At 31.8% G+C, this 23,758-nt stretch overlaps 1 protein-coding gene across 1 annotated transcript in view; it reads right to left on the reverse strand.

Moving 5' to 3' along the window:
• Positions 1-908: 908 nt before the first annotated feature.
• Positions 909-23,758, reverse strand: part of MS3_00010061 (uncharacterized protein) — a gene marked incomplete at both ends in the record, with an annotated part of 31,808 nt that continues 8,958 nt past the window's right edge. The window contains 5 exons of the mRNA XM_051218394.1: positions 909-1,210; positions 3,416-3,565; positions 9,023-9,115; positions 15,638-16,154; positions 18,908-19,488. Of these exons, the coding sequence (XP_051073197.1) occupies positions 909-1,210; positions 3,416-3,565; positions 9,023-9,115; positions 15,638-16,154; positions 18,908-19,488 (1,643 nt within the window). The remainder of the gene's footprint in view (positions 1,211-3,415; positions 3,566-9,022; positions 9,116-15,637; positions 16,155-18,907; positions 19,489-23,758) is intronic.

The raw sequence follows: 23,758 nt of genomic DNA on the forward strand, positions 1-23,758 counted from the left end.
CATTACAAGTCAAAAGCTCAAATTACTTACTTACAAGTGAATTAAAAACAACATTTATAATATAATTTATTAAATTTCATTCATATTATAATTTCTTATGGAGCCAATTACAATCATATTTGTTTATTTCTAATTGTATTTCACAAATTGTTTTCTTTTTAAATAAAGGTTATAAATTAAAACAGAAACAAAAGTAGATAAATTCCCCATCCCCACCCTGCTAAAAAAGGATAAATTACAACGTACTTAATATCAATCAGTTCTAAATGGTTATTATTTCAAAAACCTAAACATAAGATCACATATATATGCATAGAAATCGGAAGAAAAAACAAACCACTTATGTTCAGGAAGTAGAAAAACGTTTTTGTCAGATTGCATGAAATGTTCCGGCATTTTCTAGTGAATTGATATACAATGGAAATGTTTTTTTAATATAATAATATCCACAAATATTTTAAGAAAAACATTAGCTACTTATAAATAATTAAGTAGCTCAAAATAACTAGTAAAATAATTACATTTTCAAGGTATTTCTGAAAATATTATTATGTACTTGACTTTTTGTCATTATTTATGGCTTGTGTAATCTTGTGCATTTATTTATGATCTTCAATACTGTCATAGAATGATTAACTGAAAATGATAATTTGTGTATTTATATTAACTAATCTTTGAAGTTCCCTTATATAATGAAAAGAATTCCTCTAGTATTATTTCTTTTTCTACTGAATGTTGAGCCAATTAAAGTCGAAAGAATCAATATTTCAGAATATTCAATGCATATTAATAATAATAATAAGTATACAAGAAAGACACAAAACAATATGAATAAGTTCTCTAAATGATGTATATCAATAATAATTTCTTTTTCATTGAATTTTTTGTTTTTATTTTTAAAAAAGTGTTTATTTATCATTGTAAAATTTTATATTATAATGAGTAAATAATTGACGCTTTTTCTGAACAGTTTTACTATATGTATGTATAATACATTTTAAACAAGTACGTACACAATGTACTCGACGAGCTAAATTCACTAATTCATTAATAATTTCATCTAAAAGCAATAAAATTGCTGCCATTATATGTAGAAAACATGCAAACCATGAAATACCATATGCTTCACCAAAATTTACAGGACCTTCTGTTCGTAAATGTAATTTTATAGTGATGTGATAAATAAGCACTGATAAGGCAGTAACAAATGCTAAAAGAAAATAGAAAAAAAAAGAAAAATAGACAGTAATATTAAATATGAAGTAAGAAAGAAAAACAACAACATACACTGATTAACGACAATGTAAATATAACAATATCACAACAACAAGAAAGACCATGATAAATAACAAAGCAAATATTTGATTTGCAATTTTTCCTCCCATCATTTATTAACGAATAAATCTGTTTGTTCATTTGAAAAAAATTTTTGTTTCTTTTTATTATTGGAACCGTAATGGTGTTTGTTTAGTGAGATTGTTTGTTTTCTAGGATCTATGCAGATGGAACTAATAAAGTTAATGAATATTATTTGATGATTATAACTTGTTATAAAGTTTATTAGACTACATTCATAATACAAATCAACTTCGCCTGAAGTCCCTCCGGGGTCTACTGCCGGTCCCAAGCCCGGATAAAGGAAGAGGGTTGGGCATGAGGTTAGCGTCCCCATCCCGTAGAAAACTAACTCGCTAAAAAAACGCTAACCAGAAAAAATTATGCAAAATTATTCAAACCTTTTAAGTAATAATACAAATCAATGATTGTGATATTTATATGAGGTAACATCTTATGATGTATTATCTATAACTGGTAGGGGTAAAATAATACTATTAAGGTTTATACAAAAGTGATGATCAATAGTTGAAGATCATAGATGAAATGATTCGATGGTTCAATGATTTAGTAGTAATGACATAAATTCATATTTTCTTCACTTATTCTTAGATTCTGACTATTACTGTTATAGCATATATGTGTTTCATTCCCTTGTGAAAAGTTCGTTTTCTCTGTGTTTAGTTTTTGTTTACTGTTAGTGATGTTACTTTAAAATTTTTCTTGTTGTACTGACAGTAATTAATATCTTGGTTCTGTTGAGTCGGCTTTCCGAGAACTGCAACGAAGCCGAAGAGTCCTAGCCAATCAGAGGATGATGGAGCATCCTAAAATGTCAACGTGGCGTGCTACTATTGGTCAGTAGCATAATAATGTCTTTTAGCGGATTGGCCGAAATATGATGTTCATTTAACAATTGTTAACATCTATAAACACCCGTGTTTTTCTGTACAAAAATGAACCTTGGAGTAAAGTACTTCTCGCATACTATGCGTTTTCTTTCTCGTGTTCAGGTCGCTGTACAGTTCTAGCTTGGGGGTTACAGAATAGCTTAGGAAACGAATATAGCGTTCAATCCGAAAGACTTATCAGGTTCATTAAGTATTTATGCCACATTCTACATTTATTTATGACTATCTTTAACCATTCAGCATTAACTATTAAGATATTTACAAAACATTTAAATAGTGACTTGAATTTTTCGCGGTTAGTAAGAAGATTATAGTTGTTAATTAACTTTTATACCCAGAAACTTAACATGTGATTTCTCATTGAGAAGCTATTTTCAGTACAACTACAAATTTTGTTTAAGAAATAGACCATTAAACTTAAGTGAATGGACTTATTACGTGACTATATAAAAGAATAAGGAGATAAAATGAATTTTCGAGTTATTAAAGGGATAGTTTAAGAATATATAAACCATAAAAATTATGGTGAATTCACTATTCAGTTTCATGGAATTAGTATTATTAATGGCTGCAAGTAAACTACTAATTTCATAGATTGTAATGCTTCTTTTCTTTAATTCATCCTGTAAAATGTAAACCAAATGCATACAACAGTATATTAAGATTACTTATCAGTTCATCTGTTGACCTTTATTCCTTACTTTTATTTGTCGGTAAACAATAGATTATAGACTTAAACATCACTTTACCTAGTCGAGTTTTACCAACTGTGTACAATTATACACTGTTACACAAAAGTGGTAGTTTAACGACATTAACATTACACATTGTTTTTAAGTTGTATTACGTACATATTATATACATCCAAGCATTATGAGCACAGATGGATGGTGGATAGAAGCGGAATTCAGGACGCGCGTTTCGTTCTATTTGGGACTCCTCGGCTGGATGTATCTACATCAAAGTGTTAATGTTTATCCCAGAACTCGGATAGAATACCGTTTACTTCAAACTCCGTCGTGTCGTCCACTTAGCTACTGAGTCCAGATAGCCACTAGCTTGCGTCATGAAGTGAAGCTTAATTGATTTTTGTTTTGATTGTATTGTTTGTAAGTTTAAAAAACACCCGAATACACATACCATTTCTTTATTTTTAAAATTTGACTTACCTGCAACGACATGTGCCTCACCGCCTGAATGAAAATAATATAATCTTTTCGGAAGAGCATAAACTAAGTGGCCAGCCACTGAAAGACTCAATCCTAAAAATCCTAATAATATAGCCAATACAAGTATAAAGAATGCACCGTCTTGCCAGCCTAAAATAATTTTCAAGTGAGGAAAAATGTAAACATTTTTCAATATTCAGTGAAATTTACTAGAATTGAGTGAATAAAACACTTTTTTTTGCATGTATAAACAAAGTGAATGTAGGTTCAGTATAAAATGCTATTCAGAATACACATTGAATTTTATCATACGTAAGTAATATCAGTAGTTTACAAGAACCTATTCAAGAATCTTCGATGATCAATATGATGTATGAAGAGTTTTAGCGAGAATTCCTACTAGTCATAAAAATAGAACCAGTCTTACTAATCGTCATAGTCAGTAATATTACGATTAAACTATTTGAGTCAAGACCGAGATATTCGTAATAATTAATTACTTGGCAGTATAACACAAATCTTATCTTTCAGTATGAGTATTTCTGCCATATTCAAGTGTATGTTACAAAAAATCTTCTTCAGATAGGTTCAAACTTCCACGTTGAGGTTGCCTCAGTAGTTGCATTTATTGGTTGAAGTCATCTCGTATAGCATTAATCACTCTTTTAATAGTCTTCAAATTAACATCCACAAATATTTGTCTGAACAATGAAGAATTTAGTGAAATGTGAAATTAATTTTTGTGAAGTTGCTTAGAGATCCTGCTGACATGCATCGCAAAATAACATACTTCATTTAACCGCCTTGTCTGGTCATTAACCTAACTTAGTTTGGCTGTTCAATAGTATGCTCACAGTATTCAATTATTTAATCCCTGATAGTATGAATTAACACTGCCAAATATGCGCAGTAACTGTATGTTTGACTGTATCTTCATGGATTCCAGGTTTTGATCTTCAAAGAGGTTATTTTCCCATCAGTTTTAAGAATAAACCTTGTTAGAAAATGATGAAAAGAATAAACGAAGGTTAAACCATTACAATCGATTGATCACTGGATGGTGATCAATGTCATGTATGTCAGGTCTTTCTCAGTGCAAATCCAATCCTATTGACCAATTTGCAATGTGGCCATTAGTCTAGGTGACACGACATTACGTGCAATATGTTGAGATAAGATGATGGTTTGAGGTAATCGACAAGAAACGCATCAAACTATCTGAACTTAAATATAGTCATAATGAATAAGGTCTAGATCTGAATCAAATATTCCATTGCAGGTCTTTTTCTTTTAACTGACGAAAACTCCACTAACTGTTCATTGTTACACTCAATGAAATTAAGTGTTGAAATCATGAGTCAATTGAAAACATCTTTATAAATTCTTATTAAGTTTGATTTGTATTGTAAAAGCTACTTTTATTTAAATAAAGAAACGTAAATAATTTCAGTCACAGTGATTATTGACGTTTGCCCAACCGAAGTGATATATGTATATATGAGAAGGGGTTTTGTGGATATTATAGTGATTTTATTAGTTGATACCACGAGTCAATTGAAGCTAGACCACCATGGAAAACCTGGAAGCACTGGACGTCCGTTTCCTTCTAGTGTGGGACTCCTCAGTGGTACGCGTCGACGATCCCGTCCCCCATGGGATTCGAATCCAGGACTTATCACTCTCGCGCGAGAGCGCTTAACCATTAAACCACTGAGCCGGCATCCAACGGTGTTAATATTCTAGTGAGAAGCCGTAACCAGTGGAGTTCAACTAGGTCTGTTGTGGGATATCAGCTCACTGAAGACAATGTTTTTACGTTGGTGCAATTTCGTGGAGTGGTTGGAATTAGACACTAACATCGTTGGGTGCCGACTCAGTGGTCTAGTATTTCAGTGTTCACGAGCGAGACTGATGGGTTCTTGGGTCGAATCTCGCGAGCGGGATCGCGGATGGGCACTGCTAAGGAGTCCCACAATAGGACGAACTGACCGTCCAGTGCTTCCAGGTTTTCAATGGTGACCTAACATTAATCGGTTCAAGATCTGAATCAATAACTTAATAATCTCCACAACCCTGTACTTATAGTTTATTGTTTACCACTTTTCAGGTATTCTGAATCAGTAGTTAAAATGAACTATTTTCTATGCCTTATCATTGATAACATACATATATTTACAGTATTTGATTAATAACAATGTAAAATACAAGTGTAATTATAGAAAATAATAATTACCGGAACTACATTCTGTTAAAAACAAACTATTCCCAAGTAATTTAATTACAAAATTATATAATAAGAATCTATTTTCATTGTAATAACTTCATAGTAATTGTATAAATCACTTAACTAATGAAAATGAATTATTCAATTCAGTAAATTAGTTATATCTTTATTGATTATGGCATTATAAAATACGATATTTCTGTTATGTTATTTATTTTTAATGAATGTCATATACTACTTAATTAATTTTACTTAAAGTTTGATAATGAATCAATGAAAATAAAGTATGCAAATATCAGTACATTTGAGAGATAATCATGGATCAGTTTTCGATATCAATTAGATCCTTATCTGTTGTCATTGTCTTCTTCTTTCAGTCAGTTATTCTCAAGTATAATATAGATATACTACAGAAGATTTGTAGCTCAGATGGATGCTTTTGGTATAGGTTTGTTCACTGAGTTGAATGGTTTAATCCTGAAGCTTTGGTTGTTCTCCAGAGAGAAGGTCATGTTGATGATGTTGTTCAGAAGAACAATGGAAATTCCATGAGGAAATTATCGAGCTTAAAGAACGAAATTCCATCAAAATAATACGGATATTTATAAGCAACATTATTCTAAATGCATACGTTAAATGGTGAAGCACTAGTTTTCTCCAAGGAAGCAATAACTATAAATTATATGATATTTAACCTTTTATTTGCTCCTGAACACTTCATGCTGGCACAAAACATTTCATAGTTTGAGTAGTGGTTAGCAGTAGAATCCACGACAGTCTTTTTTATTTATTTATGATTCGTCAGCTAAATTTATCTACAATCTAGTGTCAGTGTTCATATTGAAATCCAAATCCACTATCTACAACTTGAAACATAACAGTAATGTCTGTATAAATAGAATAAGATTTACATCCTGAATTTCATACATGGACATTTTCTTAAGATATATTTAACTTGTAGTATCATGACATTCAGTCATGGACATCATGCAACAACACAGAGATTGACCAACAGCAGTTGTGAATATTAACAACAAGGAAGTATAAACCTACACAAAGAACTAATACTAAATACAACAATTACCAGGTTAACTTCAAAATGATATCATTATAACTGATTCTGTCAACAGTTTTGTTATGTAATATTGAAAGAGAAGTTGTTCGGTCGTATTCTGAGGGGATTATATCCGTCATTTGAAAAATTTTGTTAATCTATTAAGCATAATTCTATATTTCATTCGTACTTCAACTACGTTTTAATAATACTTTAGTGTCTGATAAAAACTGTAGCATCCACTTACTCCATGAAGCTAAGCAAAAAAATGTTTTCAAAATCTTATGCCTTTTGGAATGTTTATTATAATTTTTAACACTAAGACTTACTTCACAATTGTATTATTTAAAAGCTTTTCTAGGGGAACTTCTGACCAATGAGTAGTGTAGTGTTCTAAAAAATTTTATCACCGAGAGGTGAGACTATAATTTATGGACGACCTTTGAGCGACGCTAAAGTCACCTTTAGAGTGTCCACCTAATAACTAAGACCAAATGAAGGTTATAAACCAGTGTGAGAAATTAGAATTATGATTTACAGTTGATTATTAAGATTAGAAATTAGATTTAGGGTTTTCATCACGAATCGACATCAGCTATAATGCCAAAACTCTATTTAGCAAATTGCATGAGTGGATTTTGCGCCAAAATCCGAGACCTGTTATACTATACCTGATTTGTTCGTACATAAATTATAGTCTCACCCGCCGAGACTGAATGTTTATTGAATAATCTGTTGAAACGTTTTAGATTGAAATGACGCTGGTTAGTTCCATACATTAGGTATGTGTTAAATCTAGTGCTCCTTACGGGATTTGAACTCGTTTTATTTAATATCACAATTGGCGGACGTTTTTCCTATGTTATTTAGTGTTGATGGTAGAATTTTCTTGCGGTAAACATGTATCAATTTTGATTTGAGGAAAGTGACGTATTGCGATTAATTTGGTCATTTGAAAATAAAGTCTAACTTCCAAGAAGGCATTCATTAAATCTTTTTATGATATGCTAACAAACAACATTCCTGACATTTGCTTCCCACCATCTACCTATAAAGTAGCGGGTTCGTCATTGTCCCATTCAGACAAAACTAAAATAAACCTGATCCCCATGCAATTCAATATTTGTTTTGTTGGTTTTTCACTGATATACATTCATGTATATTCAATACGACTACAACTGTTCATCACTAATTAAGATATTCAGTAAATTTTCATCTGGTTAACCGAAGTGAGTTCTACTGACAGCGATTACAACTAAAATAATATCTTTGATCACTTAAATCGTGGAGTAATTTCAGCTAGACACCGCTGAAAAACAAGAAGCATTGGACAACTATTTCGTTTTTGTATGGGACTCATCAGGAGAAGGGATCCATGACCTCGTCACAAGGAAAAGAATCCGTGATTTTCGGTCTCTTACTGAAACGCTTAATTCGTAAACTACTGATTATTACCTTGAAGAAATTCAGACAAGTTTCTGGGCAGAACGTTGGAATTAGTTAAACTTCAATCGCTGAGATTATTACCAATGTGATTTTCACATACAAAACTAAGTATTTCCTTGAATTCATAGACATACCTAGTTAACAGACGTTAGTGTTATGACAATAAATATATTTTTGGCATATCCCCATGAGTAGAAAAATTGTATTTTTGACGTATCGTGACTTGACGTAAGCCACTTCTTCAAAGTAAGTAGCAATGCTTATAAATATCCGTATTATTTTGATGGAATTTCGTTCTTTAAGCTCGATAATTTCCTCATGGAATTTCCATTGTTCTTCTGAACAACATCATCAACATGACCTTCTCTCTGGAGAACAACCAAAGCTTCAGGATTAAACCATTCAACTCAGTGAACAAACCTATACCAAAAGCATCCATCTGAGCTACAAATCTTCTGTAGTATATCTATATTATACTTGAGAATAACTGACTGAAAGAAGAAGACAATGACAACAGATAAGGATCTAATTGATATCGAAAACTGATCCATGATTATCTCTCAAATGTACTGATATTTGCATACTTTATTTTCATCGGTTAATTGGAATTAAATCTAGTTAACAAATCCCAAATAACGTAAAACTTTCTTCTTGGTCTCCACCATTAACTGTAAATCAAAAATCATCGTTATTCGGTTTTCAAACTGAATATCTAAACATCAAAAATGAATTTGTATAAATAACTAAACTGAACCTTCTGCACGTTGCTTCAATCCTCTATTCAACTGTCAACAATCGTATAAAACACACACTTCTTATATGTATAATCCAATAAACTTGATGTCAATAACTAATTTATGGTAAGAAATGAAGACTAACTTACCTTCATGTTTAGTGATAAAAGGAAGCATGATTTCACATGTTTGATTGAAATAATTACAACGTTTCCAAAATCCACTATGTGTAATATTGTTTGCTAAGAAAAATAAACAATAAGAAATTATATCATAATTGATTTGAATGATACATGATTAACAGGGTTTGCAAGACAAGACTATTTCATTTTATTTTATAACCCCTTTATAACAATTGAAAACATCTATATTGTACACTGTTCTTTTTTACTATGGCCAACACTGAATATTACATCAGTAGTGAACTTCAGTGATGCTTTGGATAAAAAGAGTTTCAATTCTTAACTTGTTTTCCTTAGTGTAATTATTCTTTTTCAGTTATCCAAGTCATCATCATCATCATTATCATCCAAGGTAAGCATTGTTGACAAGATTTTCTTAAGTGGTAGTTAGTTATATAAAATAACACAAACTATCTAATAACAACAAGCTATGATATTAGTATAGTTAAGCAATTATAGATAAGGGAAAAATCTTATTAGAACGCAGATGTTTTAAACAAACGATGATTAGTATTATGGGAGTTATAAATTGTTATCCTTTCAATTAACCAATGAATTACGAAGTATCAGACAGAGAGAGAGAATTTGAAGAACATCTTTAGTATATTTTCAAATCCTAAGATAAAGGTATGGGTTTTACAAAAGTAGAAAAAAGGTAACCTAACTTTTAGTAAGGAGACATGTATAGATTTGCTTAAAATTTTTATCCCTTCTGGTTGTAGCTAAGACTGAATAGTTCTGAAAGACAAAATTTATGGTTGCTACACAATTCAAACAAGTTACCACAATCAATTGCGTTAGGTAAAATTTTCTAAAAATGAGAAATCCAGTCTAATCATACATCTCTTCATCTGTAATTATTTAAAACTGTGAAAAGGTATATACCTCTTTAAAAATAACATTTTTAAACAGTTGAGATCATAAATCAATTGAAGCTAGACCACCATGGAAAATCTAGAAGCACTGAAAGGCCGTTTCGTCTTGTCGTGGGACACCTCAGCAGTGTGTATCCACGACAACGCCTCGCGCGATTCAAACCCGGGACCTATCAGTCTCGTGCCAAGCGCCTAACCAACTAAACCATTGTGATGGCATCCAATGGTGTTAATGTCTAACTTCAACTAATCCACGAAATTGAGCGACACATCCACCATTGTCATTAGTGAGTTACTATCTCACAACTGACCCGGTTGAACTCCGCTGGTCACTGATTCTCACTAGAACTCCAGGATATATATCTTGAAGTCAGTCACTAGTGAGCATATGTTGATTAGTATCAGAAGGTGTTTTGTGGAGAGTGTAGTCAATTAAACAGTTGAGATCGTGATTCAATTGAAGCTAGACCACCATGGAAAACCTGGAAGCACTGGACGGCCGTTTCGTCCTATTGTGGGACTCTTCAGCAGGTTAATTTAAACTGTATCTAAAAGAATCCTAAAATGACTTATCATTCATGAAATTAAACATAACCATTATAATATATTCATATTAATATAATATTAGGCATTGAATAATGGGGATTGTTACGGCATATATTTGTGAACGAAATATTTAAATTTCTCTGAAGATAGTTTACATTTCATCAAAGACTGACATTATCTCGAAAATTGTAAATAATTTGTTCTGTTTTAAGATCCCTAACATTAACGACGCAGAAGTCTTACAAGTGTTGAAATTAAAGTCTTGAAGTTTCACTATAAACATGTAACCTTTAAATTCATTGGTCTTCTTATTTCTAATTTAGATCAACCGCAACAGAATTAAAAATGATATGAATGATTTCATTGATTTTATTCAGCTGTTTGGAACTGAGAACCTAGTCTGTATATATTTCAACAAAGATTATTTTCCATCACCAATTATCCTAATGAATTTAGTTCAGATTATTTGGTTATGAAATATTATCGAAGGGTGATGAACACCTAGATCATTCAGTATTATACTTTAGTAGATGTTTTAAACTGTACTAATTAAAATTTCATTCATCTAAACTATGATTGTCATTGTATGAGGTGAATTGGTAATGTGAACAATATCAAACAAGCATAAATCGCTGATTAATTAAGAAGAATATACTTGAATGGATATAAAAAAATCTGTTTCTGTTTTGTATATCATTTGCTGTTTAATAGTTCACTGTGTTTAACTGAAACAATCATTATTAGCTATTGCCTACAAAATATGTTGATAATAGACTTCTTTGATGATAGAAAGTGTTAAATCTGAACTGTTTTTAGTTTATATGACTCAAAACCGTTTTTGTTTGTTTGTTTGAAGGTCATTTTATTTCGGATACCACTGAAAAGCAAGGAACACTAAACACCTAGTACATCCTTAATATAGGACACTACCCTAGTGCATACTCATGCGAAGGATCAAACTTTGAATTTGAAGATTCCTTGGTGAGTACTTAACTACTGGACTATTGAGCTGAAACCTCAAAGTCTACATTTACAACTTCAATCTGCTTATAATATAGAGTGATGACACATTGGTGATAACTACATCACTTCCGACAGGCTTGAAATCTACAGGTCATAACTCTTTCTAGTAATTCGAGAAGTCATGTCACAATAAGCCATATGATTATAAATTTGTTCTGGAGGTTTTATGAAGATTTTGTAAGTGATATTAATTGAGGAGAAAAATAGTATTTAATAAATCATTTGAATAAACACCAATAAAATCACAAACAGGAAAGAATCTTTCGATTTGTAAAATTAAACAAATCATACAGACAGAATTTCTGCTTATCGGACAAAATGCATAGACCAATCATGTATCTATCGAATAGTCGAACAATCAGTTGATCAATTTATCAGTTATTAGATCCGTTAGTTAATTAGTCGACTAGTTCGTCAATCAATCAGTCAAGCGATAAACCAAGCAATTATTTAATCTAATTATATAATGGAATAAAATAAATGAATATAAATGAAATGAATAAAAAATAGTTAAATTGGGAGCTTTATAAATAAAGATAAATTAACAGATACCGTGGATAAAAGGTGACAAAGACCAATGTGATTTTAACTAATGATGTGATCAACATATATATTTCGTTATTTGTGTTATTTATTTATTTTAGCATATAAATATTGGTACAAAGGGGCACCGAATACATATGCGCCACACTAGTCACTTGATTTGTGTGTGGACTGTGATACTGCCCGGGTGCCCAAACTAAAGCAGGGGATTTTCTTGGGGGCCCACACCCGGAGCGTTCAACCTAAAGGTCTGATCCGCAAGGCAGTAGAGCAACGTCAGGAGATGCAGTGCCATGGTAACCGGTGACCAACAGTAGGTTCGTGCTCCATTTGTTAAGTTAGGATTCTGGAGCTCATGTGCACCATTGGTTTAAAATCGGGGTTTTCCAAGTCCCCTAGGTGGATCCACTGTGTCCACCAACCCTGTTAAAGCGCCAGACATTGGCTTTTCGTCCTCTCACTTCCGTAAACAACAGTAATGCCGAGAGAAGGCAGTGAGTAGGACTTCTCTGGTAGTGGCTGTATACGCGTGGCTATGTGAGAACATTTCCAGAGAGAGAGCAGACTCTCCCCACCCTCGGCCGTACCCTGGCATATGTAGTGAAACTGTACCATTGTATTTGTTGTGAATTGAGTATTAATTGATTATTTCGAATTTAAACACGATTGAGTGATCTTTTCGTCAGGAAAAGATGATTATAAGTGAACCAAATAGATTGGACGACCAATACTCAGCTACACTTAAAAATTGACTAATCAAACCAACATTAAAGTGTTAATAACTATGTAACGAGTTTACTTAAACCTTTATGAATGAATTTCTGTACCAATTATACAATAATTTCAAAGTTGGAGGACTTATTATAAACCATATAAAAGAACTGTACCTAGTTTCGTTTTCATTATCGCTTAATAATCCATGTCGAATCAGTTTAACAATGATGCTTGTTATTCAATGAAGAATCAAAAGAGTTTGAGATTAGCTTTAACAACTGAGGTTATAAAATTGGATGGAAAATAATTAAGCACCAATAAAAGTTCACTTTTTGATATTAAAAAATCTTCCAAATGTGATTTTTAAGAGAATAAAAGGGAACCGATATTTCATTACTTATGAAGAAGTTAGAATAGTCTTCAAAAGAAACGATATAACAATTTATATAATAAAAGCTGAAGGATTATGTCGTCGTTGACAAAATTTTGATCAGCCTTTGTTAGCATATGTGTATACTGTGCGGATTATCGCGATATATAATCATTTTATCAAAAGCTTTATAAAAGAGATGGATTACCATCAATAGTGGAATTCAGGACTCATTTAGCATCTTATATGCGGTGAGTCAACTTGATGCACCTCCATCTCCCTACTGATATTGACACCAAGACTTTAGCGCAGTACTTTTGACTTCAAACGCCAATGTGTTATCCATTCAGCTAATTATTTGATTAACCATACATAAGACAAAATGCTCAACTTTAGTTTCACTTCTAATCACAGTCCATTTACTCTGTAAATGTATAATAATTATTCAATATCTGTTCATTTCAATGACAGATCATAGGATTAATAGTGTGTTCTACCATTATTTGTAGTCTAATAGGTAATCGCATAAACTTCCTACTCCAGTTACAAATTCAGTTTAAAAACATCATACATTTTTATTAGTTCAATTTATGTGATTTTCATGTATTATTGGAGTATTGCTATATTGTATTGTATTTGTTCCGACTGAATAGTTTGATCAACTATAACTCTATCTACATGAAAAGATGTACATTCATTGCTAACAAGCTGAAAATAATATCTATCGATAAATAACCTTCAAAATGACATGTATTTATTAGTCCAAAGATATTGTGCCCATCATAAAGCTTGAGAGTCATATGTTCGAACCTTTACAAAATTTTACAAAAGATATACTAGAATGAAAAAGTTATCCAGTACTCTTTGAATCACCAATAGTTTCCTAGTTGATAATAATCCTTGGCAATGATCAACTTTACATGCATGCATCATTTGAGTATGAGAAATAGTTACTTCATTATCGTTATAGTTGATACATTTGAATAGATTGAGTATAATTGAACTCTTTGATTATGTCAACAATAAATGTGTAAGTATTTAGAGTTTTCTTGTAATAATCATACACAATAACACTGAATAATTTAAAATAGATGATGTACGGTTAATAATCATGATTATAAGCATTCAACAGTTTGGTAGCTACCTGTATTAAGTAGCTCAGTAAATAGTGTGTTGGTCATTTGAAATAAAATGTACTGGGTTCGTGCCTTAGCGTGAACATTAATATTGAAATGAAAATACACCCAACTACCAAATCCTAAACAAAACGTAACGTGCTTCCTGACTTCCATTACTAACAACAATTCATACATTCCGAAAAGGTGATAGGTCAGATTTTAATAACAATAAATAATTCTATAAGCTGAGGAAATAGTGGCTAGCAGTGAAATCGAAGATTCGTGTCTCATCCTATTCGGTCTGCATTAGAGTTGATGTCCACTCAGGGACTCGAACCAAGTACCGTTCGCTTCAAACACCATCGCGTTATTCACTTAGCTATATTGAGGCAGTCTTCACAGGGTGCACATATGCCAATAAGATACTAATTAATTACAGTTCTAAAAATCAATGAGAAGATTCAAGCAACCCATACAAAAATGAAGAAATAACTTTGTTTCAGACGATTTCAATGTTAGGCGGGTTTTATGAGTGTTCATTGCTGAGGAGTGTTAAACTATTAGAAAGTGGATGTACGGGCTTTATAGATTATAAAAATTCTTCAGTGTTAAATGGCTAACTCCTAACAGTTATATCTGTTCTAAGAGATAAAATCTTTTGAAGCTACTTTTCTACGATTATATATGTATATATATTGACTGGATGTGTATCGAGTATTTTGGTCTTATCCTTTTCGTGTTACCCTAGTTCCAAGCTTTTATATGGAAAGTAAACTGTTGATATAGCATTTTCCACTCATAAACTAGAAGCGATTATTTGTATACTCAGTACTCCGTTTTTTCCACCAATAATGTTGTTGCTCCGTGTTAATACTGTTACTCCAATGGTCTGATGAGTCGTCTGGTCTTGTATTTATACATACGGATGTCTGAGATATAATGATAATCTTGGCTTGGTGACTATTGGTCTTGTATTTTTCCTCTTCGTTTTGAGTTAGCTGGTAATGGGCCTACCGTCAAGTATGGAGTATCAGTCTTCCTTATCCTTGATTCTCAGCGATTACTTAAGGTCTTCTACGCGTATTGGTCAGTCATAGGGTATAATAGTAACAAAGTTTGTTTTCACCATTAGTATTCGTGATGTATAGGTATGTATAAATGTTCTTGAGTTCAGCTCCTTTAGCGATCCATGTTGAACACTACTTGGAAGATTTTCAGTACTTCCAGATTACCTTTCGTTGTGTAGTAAAAATCAATTTATAATGTCAACTTTCTTAAAGTATGCAGAATAATTTAACACTTGAATGTGTACTGAATACAATTTCCATACAAATGTCCTTTAATTAATTTACTCATTAATAAACAATATGATTAATATTATATTATCACTTACCATATCCCTGATATAACCATGTGCTGGCACATACAGAACAAACTAAGCAAACAGAAGCTACTCCAGCTAAACAAACTGCAGTGATTCTTGCACCTGAAAATATACTATGGTCCCAGTATTCAGCAAATTCTTGTATTTCACTTTCACCTAAATGTACAGACACTTTTAAAATTCCACTCGATGACATAGTTGTAGTATGTCGTGTTGTAGTTTGTGGTGATTGTTTAATATTAATATCATTTGATAATGTCACTGATTTTTTAATCCCAGTTGGTTCATGAGTTTGTGATTCATTAATTCGAACTTCTTTATGTGATATAAAAGATTTTCTATCATATGGTATAATATCATCTGTTGACGCACTAGGTGAAATTGTTTTCTTTAATGGTGATTGATAAATCTTTTTTTGACTACTATGATTACTTGTATCACCAGTAATATCAGTAGTAACATGTGATGCAGACTTTTGTTTATGTGCTGCAAGCCCATGATCGTCTTTGATTTGCATAGGATAAATCTGTAATATATGGATATATACACGAGAATAATATGAGTTGCAATTAAATGAATGATAGAATAAAAATATTCAATAATGAACTATTTGGTCAATGAGCACTAAACAGTGTCATGTTTTTTTTAAAATGAGACTATAAGTCTTACCGACTTCATATACTTACTGGTCCACTTTTTATATCTAAAGACTGTCACCAGAAAAACTCTGAAGCTACGTTTTATGTTAAAAGTTCTCATAAATAAGATTTTTCACAACAGTAATTCAATAAACAAAGCTCAAAAGAAGATTATTCATGATCCGAATGGCTCAATGATTACTGAAACAGGCTCAAATTCCACAAGAAGCCTTACTTCACTGACTCATGAGTGCCGCCTACGAAAGAAACCGTTAGTTTAGAATTTCCTGTTGATTACGTTTGGCTATCTCATATTATTATATTGGGAATTATTGAATAACTCAATAAGAGCAATGGAAATACATACCATTCTTCTGAAAATTCAGGTAACTAGAATTAAAATATGACCAAACTTCGTAAGCTGAATTTGATAAGTTTCAAAATGAATATATATATATATATGAATAGTTTCGTCACCGCGGTGGACTCGTCAGTTCACCATGCCATACCCTTCATTTTTGCATAAAATGATAATAGGTTGTTTTTTATCAAAGTAGTCATGATGCTACAGTCGTAGTAGCAGTGGCAGTAATAACAATAATAGTAATAATGATCTAATGAACAAGAATCCCAATAATCTGTCTTATACTTCTTAATTTCGATGGAAATATATTAATAATTAATTTTTCCAACAAGTGACTGTTTTGAAAATCCATTTCATGCTATTATAGTGAGGAAATACGACCAAAATAATATCAAGATAAACGCAATAATGTTATACATCACTACCCACTATGTTTACTTAAAAAGTTTATCATATCTGATATCGTTTTTATTCTTTCAAAGTCGACCTTTTTACAACTGTTGTTTTTAGTAATGAACTTGATTATATAAATTGGGGCAGAAACCTGGAGAACTACGAAAGCCATCATCCAGAAATTACAGGTGTTTATTAACAGTTGTCTACGCAAAATACTTCGGATACATTGGCCGGACACTATTAGCAACAACGTACTGTGGGAGAGGTCAAACCAGATCTCAGTGGACGAAGAAATCAGGAAGAAGTGCTGGAAGTGGATAGGACACACATTGAGGAAAGCACCCAACTGCGTCACAAGGCAAGCCCTCACATGAAATCCTCAAGGCCAAGGGAAAAGAGGAAGGCCAAAGAACACATTACGCCGAGAAATGGAAATAGACATGAGAAAAATGAATAGGAATTGGATGGAACTAGAAAAAAAAGGCCCAGGACAGAGTGGGTTGGAGAATGCTGGTCGGCGACCTATGCTCCATTGGGAGTAACAGGCGTAAGTAAGTAAGTAAGTTGATTATATAAATAAAAGTAACCAGTACACCTGCTACATCTGAAATAGGCGAAATCAGCAGGACAGTGACATAAATTTTAAAAGAGAATATTCCCGGAAATCTTGATAACAACAGCACTATTCAGGAATGTAAGAGGTGGGATGGTGAAGACTGACTGACGTACAATGCATGATGGAGTATCGAAACAGAATGAATAACTGGCATGCTTTTCTGAGATATGGATGAAGTCCTTCACATAAATTTTGAAATCACAAGGAGACTGAATTATGTGTGATGAATTTACAAATAGTTTTAATCGTCTTTCAGTACATGTTTTATTTAAAAAAACCATTTTCATCAAGCTATTTCTGACTGTCTAAAACCGAGCAAATATTTCTTGAGATCATACAGAATCATCATATTGAATGCAACTTGTATGAAAAAATTATGAATTTTAAGTAAATGATCCAGTTAGTAACATAGTTTCTAAATGGATAGCTAACAGTAAGGTGAAATTTCAGTAAATGATTACGATAATGTTGATTGATATACGTAGGTCTTATTTCATATAATCAATAATGAAATAAGAAAGATGTAAGAGGATAATTGAGTCACTTCAACATATAAGAGTAGTCCTTTCCAATGAAATGGTCTGATGGTAAACTAGATATTTATTGACTAATTAGTGGACTAAATTCTTTGTCTATATCAGATTAACGAAGTTACTGAAGAGTTATTTAGCTTATACAACAACACATACCATAATTACAAAGTGATTTTAATCACTAGTTGAAATGATCTAATAAATACTACAAGAAACTAATCAATTCTGTATTTTTCTTAGCACAGTTTTAGATTTACTTTCAAAATGCTTTGGTTACTGCTTTAATTACAGATTCTTATTAACTGGAAAATCATTTCTAAAAAAATATCAATGAGTAATGAACATCAGTTTCGTCTTAACTGTACATTACTCAACAGAATACAGGCATCATTCTACAATAGAACAAATCTAAGACTTACATGTTGTAAATAGAATATAATATCATTAGACTTTTAAAACTCCAATCAATTTTTTGTATTAGTAAATAGACTTATGCCTACAAACCATTCAATTATTCAACTGTTTCTGATTAGTCAATTAAGTAATTGTAAACTGTGATTACATTATGAAACTATTCATATATATATATATATATATATATATATATATATATATATATATATATATATATATATATATATATATGGACCGAATATTATAAATAATAGACATATCTAAAAAGAATATGAAACAAATGTGTTTTCTACTCTCTAACTGGAATGAATTACTTACTTTTTCATTTTTTTCACATATATCATCTTTATCCTCATTAAATCTACTCATTAATGGATGACCTTTTGTTTCAGATTCAAAATCACCTTTTTCTTCAATTGGAGAGAAAAAATTATAAGTTTGAATATAACCTGGATGAATTAATGGTCTTGTTTTACTACTTGACAATGATGGATAGTCAAATGATGAAGAATAATATGGAATATGATATTTAAAGTGTTGTTGACGTGTAAATTTCGATTCTAAACTTTCTTCAGGATGTTTTAATTGTTCAGGAGATGAATGATAATATTGTTGTGATGAAGATGGTTTATGCAATGGAGTTGGTATATATGATGGTTTATCTAAACTTAAAGCTTTTCTCAATGAATCACCTCTGTGTGGAGTTAAATATCTATCTGTTTTATGTGTTTGACTCCATGGACGTTTGATAACTTCATCTTCATAGGCGATTCGATGTTGATCATATGGAGAAAATTGTTCATGATAAGGACGTTTTCTACCAGTCGTATATTTAGTGTAATTGTGTACATCGATTGGATAAACTTGATCAAAATGTTCAATTGTTCTATGATCTTCTCCTGTAATATTTTTAGAAGTTGATGCAAGTAGAATAAAAAAGAAAATAAGGTAATTAAATGCATACTGTGTGAAAAATGCTTAACGATATTGTGTAAATCACATATACGAAATTTGTAATTATTTGTAATGTGACAATCTATTAGTTATAGAGATGTAAAAATTCATGAGAATCATTTGCCTACCAAGTATTTTTTCCTGAATGAATGAACTGTAACTAGCAGTGGAATTCAAGAAGCACGTCTTGTCCGATTTGAGACTCGTTAACTAGTTATACCTATATATCAGTGTTGATGTTCACACTGGGACTCGAACTCGGTACTATTCTTTTTCAACGCCAACTGATTATTAACTGCGCTAATAGGTTCATGTAAACACTCAATTGTAAAACGAGTATTATGTTTATACTATATTTATATCCTTTATCATAACGATGTAAATACTCGCCATTTCGTTACTGTGAAAAATTCAAACGTCAATCCAAGTCAATCTTATTTAGTCTTTATCAATAAATCTTCCGGGAGGATTTGTATTTTGAATTACCATACCTATAAAATGCGTTATCTATCCAGTATATCTGAATTGTATTACATCATCTATGTAAACAGTACCAAACAGATAAAATAGTTTATTGTTCAGCCTAAAGAGTTAATTTACGAAATTGAGAACCATCTTAACAGTTCGTCAAAAACAAAATGAGATTATTCTGATAAACGTAGAAATTTATAACACATTCGACATCTTGTGTCTTTTGTTGTTGTTGAAAATTTACCAAATAGGAACACGGAAATATTTGATCATTATTGTCAAAAAATGCTATAGTTACCATTTGGTTTGAAAATGCATGAAAATTATAAAACTGAATATGCAATTTCATACAATAACGTATTTCCTGTCGAAAAATTAGGTTTGTTCATTGTTTTGTCTGAAGTATGATAATAGGCTTACATCTATATATTTCCTGTTTAAATCAACTTTTTTGTTGTCTGAAACTATACTCTAACTAATGATTAGTTTTATTATAAATTTAAACATTTCCAACATGAAAATATGGTTGTCAACGTTTAACCAATAGTAATGTAGTGAATAGGAACACACGTGAGGACAATCAAACATGTTTGAATACAAAATGACAGAATCTCTTGGTAAAAGTTGAGAACTATACAGTAATATTTTATTTGCAAGATGTCAATTAATCGTCTCAGATTTTGTCGTTCCTTCGTTTCCATATCGATCATTCTGTATTCTCATTCCCTTCTCTTCGATCTTCTTATCAGTCTGCCGCCAGGCATTCCATTTTGGATTGGTAATACATACTACTTATATCTGTCAACATCACTAGTACACACCACAGTATGATACATGGAAAACTGACTAAAATGCGAGAATCTCAACCTTTATATTCCGATTTAGAGATCTAAGCTTATTACGCTAAAAGTTTTGTACTTCATCTTATTTAGGATTTTGGGTAAACATTACTAAAGAGTGTCGAAATAGAAGGAAACATCTGTTCAGTTTTCTATATTTGTCAATAGTTGTCTCCAGCTGATATCAGTTTGTCATGAAGTCTCAACTGTGAATTCAACCATCTCAACAAAATTTCTTCTTAATAAAAGAAACAAGAATTCAACATAATATTTTGCAGTTATATTTCTCCGTAAACACTGACTTTTGGGATTACTAAGGGAACATTTAACAGTGAGTATTTGGTTATATTACAGAACATAGAAATACTTATATAGTAAACGAAGTGTCAAGACTCGCAAATTTATTTAAGTTATGGTGAAAAGGCTATGACAACCTAATATACATGTTAATAACTACAGATACTTGGTACATAAGTATAACTTATAAATTAAAAAGTCATTCCGTATGAAGAAGAATAATGAAAACCTAATAATTTTTAACATCTATCCTCAAACACTTTTCAAAGTTGCCCCAGCCAACAGTTAGAATCTACTAATTCAATTTCGACCATGATGATTATTGAGCCCTAAGTGTGTTTTTTTCTTACGAGCTTAGATAAAAATTGTGACAAAGTTATAGAGTAGTTCTTAACATATATTCAATGTTATGTACGTTTTGAGATGAATATTAAACATCCACCCATCTGCCTGGAGCCCCTCTGGGTCTACTGCCGGTACGAAGCCCAGATAAAGGATGAGGGTTAGGCATGGGGTTAGCGACTCCATCCCGTAGAAAACTAACGCGCTAAAAAACAATTCAAGCCATTTAAACTCTTTCTTGGGAGTTAGGTCTTCATTTAGATGAGTTATGACGTCTCATGGTGAAAGCCGAGTTCCTTGGAAAGTCACGAGGCTGATGCCCCCTTCTAACAACCAGAGCAACCATTAATTTAGGTACATCTTGATCTCACAGTCCAGTAAATCAATTAAAACATCGAACTATTTATTTTCACATTCTTCCAGTATTACACTTGATCGTTCAGATAGTTTACACACTTTTGCTTGTAAGTTGAAATGTTGAAAGTACTTTGTGCTACAAATTGATACCGGATAAAGAGCTCTTGTTCATCCAAGAATATTGAACAGTCGCTTTGTTCTAGATCCATCTTACTCAATAAAGCGTTGGCTCAATACTCGAAAAAATCATTTTCAGGACAACTGTCTGACTTATTAGGTTTTGAAACTAAAATTTTTAGACTTTGTTTTTGAGTTCATCATGATGACCAGAAATTTAACCTATTTCGGTATCATTCACAAATTAAAGAAGGAAACATCGTTTATTACCCTTCTTGGACTGATATATTTGTTCTGTTGAATGTTTTTTAAGAATTAAATATATTTTTTCAGTTGATATAAATTATTTAGAAAAACTAATTATTTGATGAAAGGAGTTCATTTTCAAAGCAGTACGACAGTACATATATGTGATAAATTAAAGGTCAATAAACAATTATGTGTTGATAGGGGACAGTAGCAGTTTTTTTCAGTTTCATAGTTAACATCACAAAATGATCTTAATGAAACAAACATTGAAAACCAGAAAACATTGAACAGATCTTATAGAGTTCCAGTGAGAAGCTGTAACCACTGAAGTTCAAGTACATTAAGTGTAAGATAATTATCTAAGGAGTATCTTGGAAGATGTTTGGACGATATTACTGAACAGACTAATGTTAAATATGTACACAACTAGATTTCAGCTCATTAGTATAAAAGTTAAGTTCTCATCTTAGGATCCGAGGGTAGTGAGTTTGGTTCTCAGTGGGTTCATTAAAGTGTACTGCTGAGGATTTCAATGCTAGAATGAAACAGTTGTCCAGTGCTTCCTGGTTTACACTGACTGCTTAACTGAGATCATTTCGTGATATCAACTACTAAACTATAAGCCTGTCGGAGTTTTACTAGTTTTTGTGTGAAATCCTATTATGTTTTTAAATGAATAAATAACTTCTCAAGGAGGAAATTTATGAGATGTATTTAATAAACTAGGTGAAAATTGTAAGTGTATCATCAAGCTGCAGCGAAGATGAATGAACAGTGGCCGAGAAATGGAAGTAGAAATAATCCTTATAATACTACTAATAGTAACGAAAGTAAATTATATTAAATTAAAATCATTTGTAAACCTAGAAGTGAGGACGAAAAAAAAGGAACAACTAAACAAACAGAACAAAAATAAAAACTCAGACTAATGTAAAGACTTGGATTTAACAAATTATTTTTGCGCGCATAACTCAGGTATCAAATTGTTGATGGTCAATGCTTTTGGAATGTAATGTAAGTTAGAGTGTACACTTCTTGGTATCATTGATTAGAATCAGTAAATGATTTCAAATGATAAATCGGAAGCTAAATATCCAGTGTCTGTTACACGTTATAGAACTGACGACGTAATTAAGTAACATTTACCCCGCTAAGCCACGATGGTAGGTGCTTTTCTACACGACGAAACCTCGGCTTCGACAAACGACCCTCATGCATAGCTCAGCAACAAGAGGTGAACTGGTAAACGCATAACAAATCGGTCAGTTTTAGTAACCTATAATAATCTATAGTAACCACATAAAACAATGGATCTAGTGATTTGTACGGAAATTTTCCGCTCTAAATCTCATTCTAATATATCTCTCTACACAGTTTCTTTAGCATATATAAAGATCTACAATAAGTGGTTGTTTTGAACGCCAGATTAAATTTTTGAAGGTTGTCTCTCGTTCACGTTGTTCTCTATAAATCTAAATATTATAATGATGTAATCGAATTTCACATAACAACTAACCTAAATCTAACAGACCTATGGCCGTTC

This window comes from Schistosoma haematobium, chromosome 1, assembly GCF_000699445.3.
Source record: "Schistosoma haematobium chromosome 1, whole genome shotgun sequence".
Taxonomy (NCBI): Eukaryota; Metazoa; Platyhelminthes; class Trematoda; order Strigeidida; family Schistosomatidae; genus Schistosoma; species Schistosoma haematobium.